The 12,077-nt window shown below is 39.9% G+C and overlaps 1 protein-coding gene across 1 annotated transcript in view; it reads left to right on the forward strand.

Moving 5' to 3' along the window:
* Positions 1-12,077, forward strand: part of rsu1 (Ras suppressor protein 1) — a 94,811-nt gene that overhangs the window by 21,004 nt on the left and 61,730 nt on the right. The window contains exons 7-8 of the mRNA XM_071906671.2: positions 8,135-8,249; positions 11,132-11,264. Of these exons, the coding sequence (XP_071762772.1) occupies positions 8,135-8,249; positions 11,132-11,264 (248 nt within the window). The remainder of the gene's footprint in view (positions 1-8,134; positions 8,250-11,131; positions 11,265-12,077) is intronic.

Consider the following 12,077-nt stretch of genomic DNA (forward strand, 5'->3'; position numbering starts at 1 on the left):
GCTGTGCAATTAAATCAAATTATATAATTTTTAGAGGATTTATTGAACAACCATTTCTCTCACAAGCATCAGTGCAATCACAAAAATGAAAGCTAAGAGAGTGATGGTTTATACTTATTGCATGTAACAATATCCTGTGCTAGGTAAGAAAAAAAACACCAGTGCAATCTCTTCTTAAAGCAAACAGCAAAACTGTTACTAACTTCCAAAATAAATGATCACAAAAATAGTTACAGCTGTTCTAAACCAGCCAGAATTCCCTGAACAGCTTTAGAGCAAATCATCTTTGTCACAGCTAAACAAATAAATGTGCAAATCAATCAAAGTAAAAATGGTTTTAAAATGACTGATTTTTTTCCTTGGTCCTTGTTACATGTGAGCACTCCTCAAGGTCTTTCCCATAAAGGATAAGGCTGGTGTTTTTAAATGCATTTCTTACCGTCAACAAATCTTATGAAAATAACATCAGCAATGAATTTGTTTTGCTAACAAGTCTTGTCCATGTAGCTGATGCCCAATAAAGCCATGTCTCAGTAGCAGGGTATATGCAGGAATCCTGAAGTTAAATTCAATACCTTTTAAGACCTTTTTAAGACCTTTTCAATATATTTTAAGACCTCAACGCCACTTCGAGCTGTAACCGGTTACATCAGCGACACACCTTTAACTTACATTTACTATACATTGATTTTGAGATTGCAAAACTAAACAGTCTTAGTTTGCGATAACTTCTATGGACCACTGTATCAATACAACAGAATTCAGATAGGCCGGGAGTGAACAAAGCTCAAGAGAATAAATTGAGTGACTAACCCAAAGGCAAGGTTTATTAAAAGTAATAACAGTAACATGCTCACACACACACGCACGCACGCACGCACACACACAGACACAACACGGTCATTAACAAAAATCTCTGTGGTCTTTGCATGCTTTGCTCTCTTTCCCATTCACTTTCCATTGCATTTGGCCTAACAAATGAGGCCATACATCATTTTCACACAAAACATTGTTGGGAATCACATCGTCAGCATGCTATTGGGCAGGTGGGGCTCTACAGCAGTGAATGGCAACTCAGCCATTAGAAGGACACTCCTAGGCCTACTGTATATTACAGTTACAACTGATAAAGCCACACACACACACACACACACACACACAGTCTTATGAAATCATTAATTTCAGAACTCAGAATTTCACTATATGTACTTGTGTAAACTTTGAACTTGGATAATGATAATATATGAAACAAACGGTGAGCTGTGGGGGGGCTCCCTCCTTACAAATACCTATCAAGATTCATGGCATGTGCCTCAATTCAGTTGCTTTGCGTTCCAACAATTTTTCAGTTTGCACCAGCTCATTGCGTTTTTCTTTGTGTCTCCTCCTGAGGGTGTTGGACTTCGTGATCAGTTGGGCCATTAACAATCCAGATTTTCCCACAAGCGCTACGCGGCTACGCAATTCGCCCGGTGCACAAGAGGGCGTCTCTTAACTTCCGGGTTATGCATTACTGTTTCCGGTTGTAGTTTGTTGTAGTAGTTGTGAGGAGCAAAATAAATAAATTCACGCAAACTTTTAGCACACAAACTCTTTGGACAAATAGGCTATTCACATTGAAAAAATAGCTACAAAATTAAATACCTCATAAAATGGCGATTAAGACTTTTTAATACTTTTTAAGGGCCTTCATTTTCGCTAAATTGATTTATTACCTTTTAATACTTTTTAAGACCCCGCAGACACCCTGAGTAGCCATAGAACTCCATTGTATTACAAAAATGATTAAAAACACGTCAAAGAGCCATGCTGTTGCTCTGGGCAGCATATTTCATCATTGCGATGCACCGGGCCAGCCGACTTTTTCCTCAGACAACTTAATAATCCGGCTGTAAACATGTTTTCCATCTCAGGAAGGTAGTTCCGTAACACCGAAAATAGTCCCCGGCGTAATGAAGAATTTGTTCCCATTTGATTTGGTAATAACTACAATAGCCTGACTTTATAATTGAAATTATGTCTTTGTGAGCTGTATTTAAAGGTTTTTAGCTTACAATTGGAGCCAATGACTTCTGGTTTGAAGGCTAAAAAGGGAACGTGGGAAGTCGGAAAGTAATGGGAGTAGAGCAAACGCATTGTTGATTTTGTTATTTTCATAGGATATGTTGACGGTCAGAAATGCATTAAAAAACACCAGCGTTATCCTTTAATCATCTACCCTGCCCTGTTTTTTGTTTTTTTTTCTCTCTCAAATAACACACTGAAATCAAGCCTATATTTAACAGGATCAGTAAACAATTAAAAATAAAAAAGAACAAAATCTGAATCATCAGTCTAGGGTGCGTAAGGTTTCTCTACTACTTCTCTCACTCTCTGTGACTGCCAGCTAATGTTTGTATGCCATTAATCACCTCTGCCCTTCTTGGACAAGAAGACCAGCGTATTAACCATGTTTGGTTTTTTAAGCATGAACACTGGCATGTCACAATTTTCCCTGAGGCACTGAATAGTCTTTCGGAGAGTGCACTGGTGCTAGGCACACATAGATACTTCCTGGCCAGATTACTTAACATGGGAAAGTTGACCTGGTGGATTTTCCTCCAGGCCAGAAGGTTACCTTCACTGTCAGTTGTGGGCGACAGCAGGTAGCTGTCGCCCATAACTGCTTCAACAGCTTGTTCAAGGTGTGCAGAGGAGGATGTAGTGGGGACAGTAGTCTTGAAGAAGCTTCCCAGTGTCTTCTTTGCCCTCTTCTCATCAGGGGCTCTGACTCAGGAGCTCTGCTGGTGCTCACACTCTGGGTTTGCTGAGCTTGAGGTAGCAACAGAAGGCCCCTCTCCTAGAAAAGTAAGAAACAACAATGGGGATTAATACAGTCCTATTTTACTATTCTACATTGTCAGGGTGTTAATACTTAAAAATGCTGAATCCTGAGTTATCCTCTCCATCTCAGACATCAACCTCGCCTTGATGTCTCTTAGGTTTTCAGCACTTAAATATTCTGCCTTGAATCTCTGAAATTTTTTTTTTTTTTTCACCTTTATTTATTCTGGAGGAGTTTCACTGAGAGCAATGCTCTCTTTTTCAGGAACGCCCAGATCACATTCACACACACATTCACACCTGGAAGCTGACCAGTACAACCACAGTCTGATCTGCTGGCAACTGAGCAGCTCCACTGGAGCGGTTGGGGTTAAGGGCCTTGCTCAAGGGCACCTCAGTGGTGGTAATGAGAGAGGGGCAAGCGCTGCTTTTCACTTTTCCCCACCCAGATTTATCCTGCTGGTCCGGGGGATTGAACCGACGACCTTCTGGTCACAAGCTCGCAGAAGCTCACAAGGATTGAGGAAAGAGGCAGTATCTGGAAGAGACTGTGTGACAGGATCCTTGTATTTGCTCTCCATGTAATCCACAACTTCCACAATAATTTTTGTCTTCAACACATGAAGAACTGATTTAAAATAGGAAATGCTATCATAATCTTACCCAGACAGAGCATCCGTGAAATCTTGTAGTGGCCTCAATTCTTTGTTGATCAATTCAAGGACTTCTATGTCTTCCCACAAGGGAACCAGGTGTCTTGTTTTTCTGTCCATTGAGAGGACTTGAGACAGAGCCCGCTGCTGCTCCAAAATCCTCCTCATCATCATCTGCTGCCTCGTCCCCCATCTTGTTTTGCATTCTGTGATTAGGACGTGTGCTGGTAGGTTCAGCTCCTGCTGGGCTTTATTTAATGCTTGCTTCTTTGTCCAACTGTGGGAGAAATGTCCCACCATCTTTCTGCACAGCTGTGCAAGGTCAATGCGGGTGTCATTTTTGACAGCATTTTCTGCAGAGAAAAAAAGCGTTCTCCTTTTAATATTGATCAAGTCAGCAGCATCAAAACTCCACGTAAAGTAATTTCGCACATATATGATTACTCACATAGAAGTGTGATGAGGCGCTCAGAGCTCCTCCACATGTCTACTAGTCTATGTCTACATGGGACAGCCTGTCTGTGGATAAACTGAAAGTATTTATTGCACAATATTGCGCAATTCTGTGTTTCCATGGAATATCCAAACATGAATGTCAACAGCTACTCGTCAGAAACACTTTTTTCAGACAAACCATGCCAAGGAGCTGCTTTAGAGAAATCCAGTGAGTGTGTTGTCTGGGTCGGAGGAACAGAGGAGAGGAGAGAAAGTGAGTGCGTAAAAGCACGTTCCCAAACTGATTTAACGGACAGAGCTCATTATAATTGTATAAATATTTGATATTTAACGAATGTTATCCATACTGGTTATTGCCTGTTATTTAAGCCTAATACTATATAACATTGTAAGGTAGGCTATAGGAAACGTGAGATTAGTGCGTGCGTAATAGCGCATTCCAGGAATTCCATGCAGTAAATTCACGACGATTGAACAATCCTGTCATGTTTTTTTTAAATACCTTATAGTTCATTATTGTTTATCATTTAATTGCACAGTTCTTTTTGCAGTTTGCTTACTCAAGTGCGTTTGGCGACGTGCGTATAATATTTTAGATGATAAAATAATGTCTACGCCTCCATTTCCCCCTATGTATATTGTATTTTAGAAATAAATAACAGACACTGATTTTGTTGTGTTGCTTTTATTACAAAGATAAAAAAAAATTTCCCTATGTAGACCACATTAGGTTATTTGCTTCAGTTTCGTTTCAATGACTATGTTGACATGGACTGCAATAATCCGACTACTGACCTTATTCTAAATAAGACAATATTTCGATTAAGGTGTTTACATGAGTTGCTTATAGAATGTTCCATTCATATTCCCGTTTACATGCTACAGAGCATAGTCCGATTAATGACTGAAGACGCACACCCACATTACGTCCCTACGTCCGAGTTTCCCTCCGGAATTTAACCTAAAACCGTTGTTGGGAAAAATGTTGGGACTTCTTTTTACCGGTGTCATCTTTTCTTCTGTAAACAAGTTACGCAACACTCGCTGGAAGCTAGAGCATGTGTCGTCAAGCAGTTGGATTGCCGTACGTGTCACAAAATGCTGCGGAAACTAGATAGGACGTCATAGTGCGATTAAGGTGTATACATGTCTACAATGCACTTCAATTATGCAACTAAAATCGGAATACTCCACTGGACTGTCTGAAATCGACCAATCAGCGCTAAGAGGAGGGCGGGCCTTACAGAATGGCCAGCCAATCAGAGCAGTAGCTCATTAGCATAAGACGCTGCTTATGTAAAACAACCTATTTTCTTGTAGGTGGGAAACAAACACTGGGAAGTGAATAGCTAAAGCTAAAACTAAACGATTATTTCTGAAAAAAACGTAACATGTATTTTATAGACACCAGGTAATTATATAAAATTGCTGAAAAAGCAAAAGATACCCCCCCTTTAAGTAACAGAAATAATAGTACTTGTATGAATAGTTGGCTATGCAGCTAGATCTATGTGAGAGTACTGATGCTGCATTCTGGAGAAAGGTTAATTTAGTATTCAGTAACTTATGTGTTGATTATAGCCTACATAGGAACTAGGCTTATTTACCCATATCAATGATGTATTTCAATTTCTGCTAGTGTATTTTGAGGCTTTGTTCTTGATTTCACGCTTTTGAATGCGCGGCTAAAATGCAACTAAAACAGAACCAGTGTAGACACAAATGCAGGGCTCAATGCCTGTTGCTGACGTGCTGCTGACCTGATGCGTCCAGTGTAGATTGAGGGATATGTAGGGCTCTGCTGTCCTGCTAAACCAAAGATCTGCCGTAGTAGCAAAGAATTCAACTTGCTTCAGTTCAGATTCTACACTAATTCAACATTTCCCATACATTTCAGGGATGCTGACTGAGAAACATGTTTGTGAGGGAATCTGGTAGTGTTTATCTAACTTATTTAATTGATTCACAAACTTGTCTTTGCCAACAGTATAAATCGGCACCATGTCTTTTCCTAAGTAGTATGTGATGGTCTCTGTTATTTCTTTATGGCGCTGGGATGATCTCTCCTAGGGTATCACCTTGTACAACCCCTTATGGTTGTGTTTTAAATGATGGTATAAGTTGGTAGTGCTCCCCCCACTTGTAGCCACCACGGCTCAACATATTTTACACAAAACTTGTGCTTGAGAGAGGTCATCTCTTCGATATCCAAAATATTGCCAAATGAAGGATGAACTTCCCTTTTTTGGTACCACATCTTCTTCTGCCTCTACACTGACATTTTCATTTGGAGAAGGTTCATTAATTTTGCGTTTTCACGTGGGCTTTGTTTATTCTTTTGGAATTGAATCTGTTTACGTTGTCAACTCGACAAGGCTACTACGGTCTGACTTGTGTTACTGTAATGTACAATGTAGATGCACACAAATTTTTTTACACTTGATATCGCAGTCCTTATGTGTTTATCGCGGAAATTCATATCACAATGACAATAAACAATAAATACGGTATATTCTGCAGTATATTCATTTTGGATCACAACTCTGTTAAAAAGTCCCGTCTTTCTTTCTTTTCTTCTTTCTTTCTTTCACCTTCCCATGTATTTTCGTGCATGGGAATGGCAATACAAAACTTTTCAGATTAGTCTTGTCCAGTCCAAAACTATGTATATTTCAGAACATTTTTCAAATGAAGAAACAGTTCCAGTAAGTAACATGTAGCATGAGATGTATCCAGATTCTGGATACTTCTGTATAGTTCTGGGAAAAGGTGTGGTAGCAAACCTCAGCAACACTGTGCCAGGTTGCAGAGGAAATACCACTGTTTTACCTGGCTTGTTCAGTACCAATAGAATCAGAATCAGAATCAGTCCTTAAAGGAATAGTTCACCCAAAAATGAAAATTCAGTCATTATCTACTCACTCCCATGCCAGCTGAAACTCGGGTGAAGTTTGTTAGTCCATACAGCGCCCTGAGCTCCACAGCGGAACGGCGTAGAAGCCTTCTCCAAAACAACTGAAGTTGCTGGGGACCTCACTTGACCTGACTTCACGGTTCAAAAAATAACGTAAAATAACCCTAAAATGGCTCCATGCAGCTTGTGCAGCATAATCCATGTCTCCAGAAGCCAAACGATCCCAAATTGACTTGAAAAGACCGACAGTTACACCATTACTTTGCTGAAATCGCCACTCAAGCTGTTACGTCATGTCTAGCTCGAATTACCAGAAACAAGACTTCTGGTTTGGGCATTTAGCCTTCAAAATAAAAGCGCAAGATTTGAAAACAGGTAGAAATACTGTTTTAAACCAATTACTTTGCATTTAATTGTCAAATTCAATAAGTCAGCACCCATATTAATGTTTGATGACCACTTAAGTGTACTTAAATGTAGTTATTGTAAGTCGCTTTGGAGAAAAGCGTCTGCTAAATGACATAATGTAATGTAATGTAATGTACTTAAGTCTCTGTTCTGTATGTATTTTGCGCAGTGTAATACATGCAGCGTGTATAGTTAAAAATGGCACATTTTATGTCATTATTTTGACATCAAACATTAATATGGGTGCTCACTTATTGGATTTGACGATTAAATACAAAGTAATTGGTTTAAAACAGTATTTCTACCTATTTTCAAATCTCACGCTTTTATTTTGAAGGCTAAACGGCCAAACCGGAAGTCTTGTTTCTGGTAATTTGTTACACATGTAGTTCTCCTTGTTCTCGTATCTCGGGTGCGCGCAAACGTGAACTTTTCAACAGCTAGAGTGGCAATTTCAGCTAAATAATGGTGTAAATGTCTTTTCAAGTCACTTTGGGATCGGTTGGCTTCCGGAGACTTGCATTATGCTGGACGAGCTGCATGGAGCCATGTTATGGTTATTTTCCATTATTTTTTTTAACCGTGAAGTCAAGTCAGGTCCCCAGCAACTTCAATTGTTTTGGAGAAGGCTTCTACGCCGTTCCACTGTGGAGCTGTATGAACTAACAAACTTCACCCGAGTTTCAGCTGGCATGGGGGTGAGTAGATAATGACTAAATTTTCATTTGTGGGTGAACTATTCCCTTAAGTCACCTAAATTATTGTTGTAGTTATTGTAATTAATTGTGAATTGTTAGCATAATGCTTGTGATTATTATTTTTTTTAATCTTTGAACATTTTTTTTACATGTTTCTTCTGTCTGTTTGTCTGCCTGTCTAGTTGAGTCTGAGGGATAATGATTTGATCTCGTTGCCGAAGGAGATCGGGGACTTGGCTCAGCTGAAGGAGCTTCACATCCAGGGCAACAGACTGACTGTCCTGCCCCCTGAGCTTGGTACTGAGCACACAAACAACCAAACAACCACACACTCACACACACACACACACACACACACTCACACACGCACACACGCACACACGCACACACATACACACACACTCAATGACGAGGGAGCCCAGTCAATCTTCTAGAGAACCAGTACCCGGAATTCCTATCTAATGTCAGATCAAGACCTGTAAGATCTGACCAAATCTCTAAGATTACACTAAAAATTCACATAGACTTAGAGTGGAGACACATGTAGTGTAGGTATAGCGTTGGCATAATTTCATTAAAGTATAGCATACTCTTAACATTAACACAGCGTTATCTCATTGTATAAAGGATACCTGCATTACACCTAAGCTGCAATGTATGCATGTATGTGTGTATATATATATATATATATATATATATATATATATATATATATATATATATATATATATTTACACACTCTCCGGCCACTTTATTAGGTATGCCTGGTCATCTGTTGTGTAGCTCATTTTGTTGTGAGAGGCTCTTCTGCACTCCACACTGTTGTACTGAGCTGTTATTGGAGCGTTTGTGGCCTTTCTGTTAGCTTGACCCAGTCTGCCTGTTCTCCTCTGACCTCTGACCTCTCATTAACAAGCTGTTTTCTCTGTAAACTCTACAGATTGTAGTGTGAAAATCCCTGGAGGTCAGCTGTTTCTGAGCTGCTGAACCAACAGTCAGACCGCTCAGAGTCTCTTAGATCAAGCATCTCGCCCGTTCTAATGTTTGGTCGAAACAAAAAAACTAAACCATATGTAGAGGAAAAAAGAAGAAAAAATCCAAGCCCCTCTCTTCCGTGTAAAGTTAAAAAGCCTTTAGTATTCTTGGCTATTTCATGTTAAAATGTTAGAAAACAGAGAACAATGAAACATAACATAAAAAAAACGAAACCACTTCACCATGTGCGCATGCTTTATATATTGAGCTGCAGCCACATGATTGGCTGTTTGGAGGAGCAGGCTGTTAACGAGCATCCACCTAATAAAGTGGCCGGTGAGTGTATATATACAGTATATATGTGTGTTTTTTTTTTTTTTAGGTTAATATGGAAGAGGAAAATCCTTAAGGTGAAAACAAAACAATGTTCACGGTTATACAAAAGAATTGCTCTTAGCTCATGCAATTGCAATCACTCGATTATTCAGTTATTGCAGCAGCCTTAGTGATATTACACATGCACTAGCCTCTCGTCTCCTCTCTTACTCCTCCAACCCACTACTCACAAGCACTCGCGTCTGAAGGGCACTTCAGACAAAACGTGATAGATATGTTGTAACAGTAGGCCTACTTGCTATTTGCTCAATCACCCTTTGTATGGAGAGTTCCCTATTCTTCCTCTGCTATCCACTATAGACTACCTTGAATGAAAAGCAACCGAACATTCATTATCCCCAGTGCTATCAAACTACTTAATGGCCATTCATGAGGAACTCATGATGCTTTGCCACATCAATGCATGTATGCAAATGTGGAGATGGCAGGCGCCACAGCTTTTGTATGCATTTCTGCATATTCTTCAAGTTAGACGGCAGGCGCTACTTCACACAGATTATAAAAAAAAAACAACACTTATAATGAGAATGTGCGTACCGCTACAGAAACTGACCCATGAGTGCGCATATTTTGGAGACAGTGGGGAACGGCGACTTTGATGGCAAAGTAGTGAAATAAAGTAAAAACAGCCTTTACTACGCAGTTCATTTCCAGGCCTACTCTACAGCAAATTAGAAATCCCTCTAATAATAATATTCCGTGTCAGAAGAACGTCTACAACTATATAGTGTCTTTGTTGCCTATCATTTGTCCAAAAAGCATCTACGTTTCATTATAGGCTCATATGGTGTAAATTAGTCTGAAGAAAGTGCATTACAGTCTTTTAGCAGAGCCCAAATTTGTTCCAAATAATTGCGACAAATTCAAGGTGTTAAGCAATTGGATTTAATGTCATAAGGTTATAAATTAATGATGCGTTATCGTTTTGTGGCGCATGGCCGGGGCGCATTGGAGATGCCGGTGGGGCACAGCCGTCCTCTACAGCCAGCTCCCCACCACCGCAATGAGCTTCTTGGCGTCAACCTTTATATCTTCATATATATTTTTAGTATTAGTTTTATAAAGGGTCCGGCTCTTGGAGCTGGCGGCATTAATTGCTGCTGTGACTTGCTGCCACTCAAACTTTATTTTGTTGGTGATGCCCGAACTGAAGCCACCGGGGAAATTTCTCTTTTCCGTCTTTGCCATTTTCTCACACAGAGAATGGAATGGCAAGCACATTTACAAGCATCAGTATTCATTAAGGGTGTTGTTGAGAGACGTTTTTCCGTTTGGGAGGAGTTGACAGTTGGCGTATGCGTCTTGACCGATGCGTTTACACTTGGCAAACTTAAGGATACAATGCGTCTCAAACCACCTCCGAAGGTGGTTTTCTCCAATGTGTCTTGGTTGCATTTACACTTTTTTGGCTTTTTTGCGTCTTGAGCTGATCGGATGGCTATCCGATCTCAGTGTAAATGGGGTATGTCTCCCTGTGTGAACTGATGACAAAAGTCACATTGTAACAACAAGAGGATACAAAGCTACAGATTCATGAATGTAGAATTGAAATGGTATGTGTGTGACAACATAACAGTTTAGCATCTATCCCACTATCTCTTTTCTCTCTCTCCTCACGACTTCCTCTCTTTCTATGTCTATGTGATGTATCCATTCAGGTAATATGATAAACATAAACAGGTGACCAGTAGTAATTAAGCAAAAATCAATAAATATCAATGTTGCACAATATTATAATAGATAAACATTCAGTGACAATTAAATTCAAATCAATTAATCTCTCAATGTCTGTGTCTATATTTCCCTAGGTAACCTGGATTTGACTGGTCCTAAGCAGGTCTTTAAAGCAGAGAATAATCCCTGGGTGACTCCTATTGCCGACCAGTTTCAGCTGGGTGTCTCCCACGTCTTTGAGTACGTCCGCTCAGAGACATACAAGTAGTAAGTACCAACTCACAAACGCGCGCACACACACACAGTCTTCTCTTAATCCTTTTCATTTAGTATCTGCATTTTCCTGCTCAGAGTAAAGATAGATAGTTTTTCCTACACTAGACTGATCAACCCCACAGTCAGTAAACTGCATAAAGCCCTGGCCAGTCTGTGAAACTTGATACGATGGGGACGAGAGAGGCAAAAGATTTCTCTGGATGAAGCACTCGCTCACTGCTGACACTTGGATTTCACTCTACGATTCATGCCAGAATTTAATTTGGGTGAATCTACGGTGTCTAAATTAGTGGGGATGGGACTCTCTTCTCTTTTGCAGCCCCACTTTGTCATTTAGGCTGATAAGACAGTTTTACATAAAAATCTTACATAATGTAGTTTTAAATGTTTAAATGTCATTCTCTTTCTGACGTAGCTCTAACTTCTGGTGAATAGAAAAATTAAATATTACTGAAATTCTCATTTTGTTTTGGACTCCATGGAGAATCCCTTCATCTGACCAACAGCCTGCCTCTCTGACACAAACTCCAGTGTCTCTGAAACTCTGTGTGTGTGTGTCACACGCACTGTCACGCTGGTTCTATCCATCCCATTGTTCCTTTACTCAGGGTAATGTCTTCTAGTGGTGATTCTGGATATTCATCACATTTACCAACTAGTGTCTGATGTGACTAGTCTTAGTGCTGATAAACCAGGTAACAACTGGATTGCATGTTAAAGATTTAAGGTTGGTGACAGCAGCTATGTCATTGGGATTATCAAGCCCCTCCAATCACAGATGAATGGTTGAATTAAACCACTCGC

This window comes from Centroberyx gerrardi, chromosome 22, assembly GCF_048128805.1.
Source record: "Centroberyx gerrardi isolate f3 chromosome 22, fCenGer3.hap1.cur.20231027, whole genome shotgun sequence".
Taxonomy (NCBI): domain Eukaryota; kingdom Metazoa; phylum Chordata; class Actinopteri; order Beryciformes; family Berycidae; genus Centroberyx; species Centroberyx gerrardi.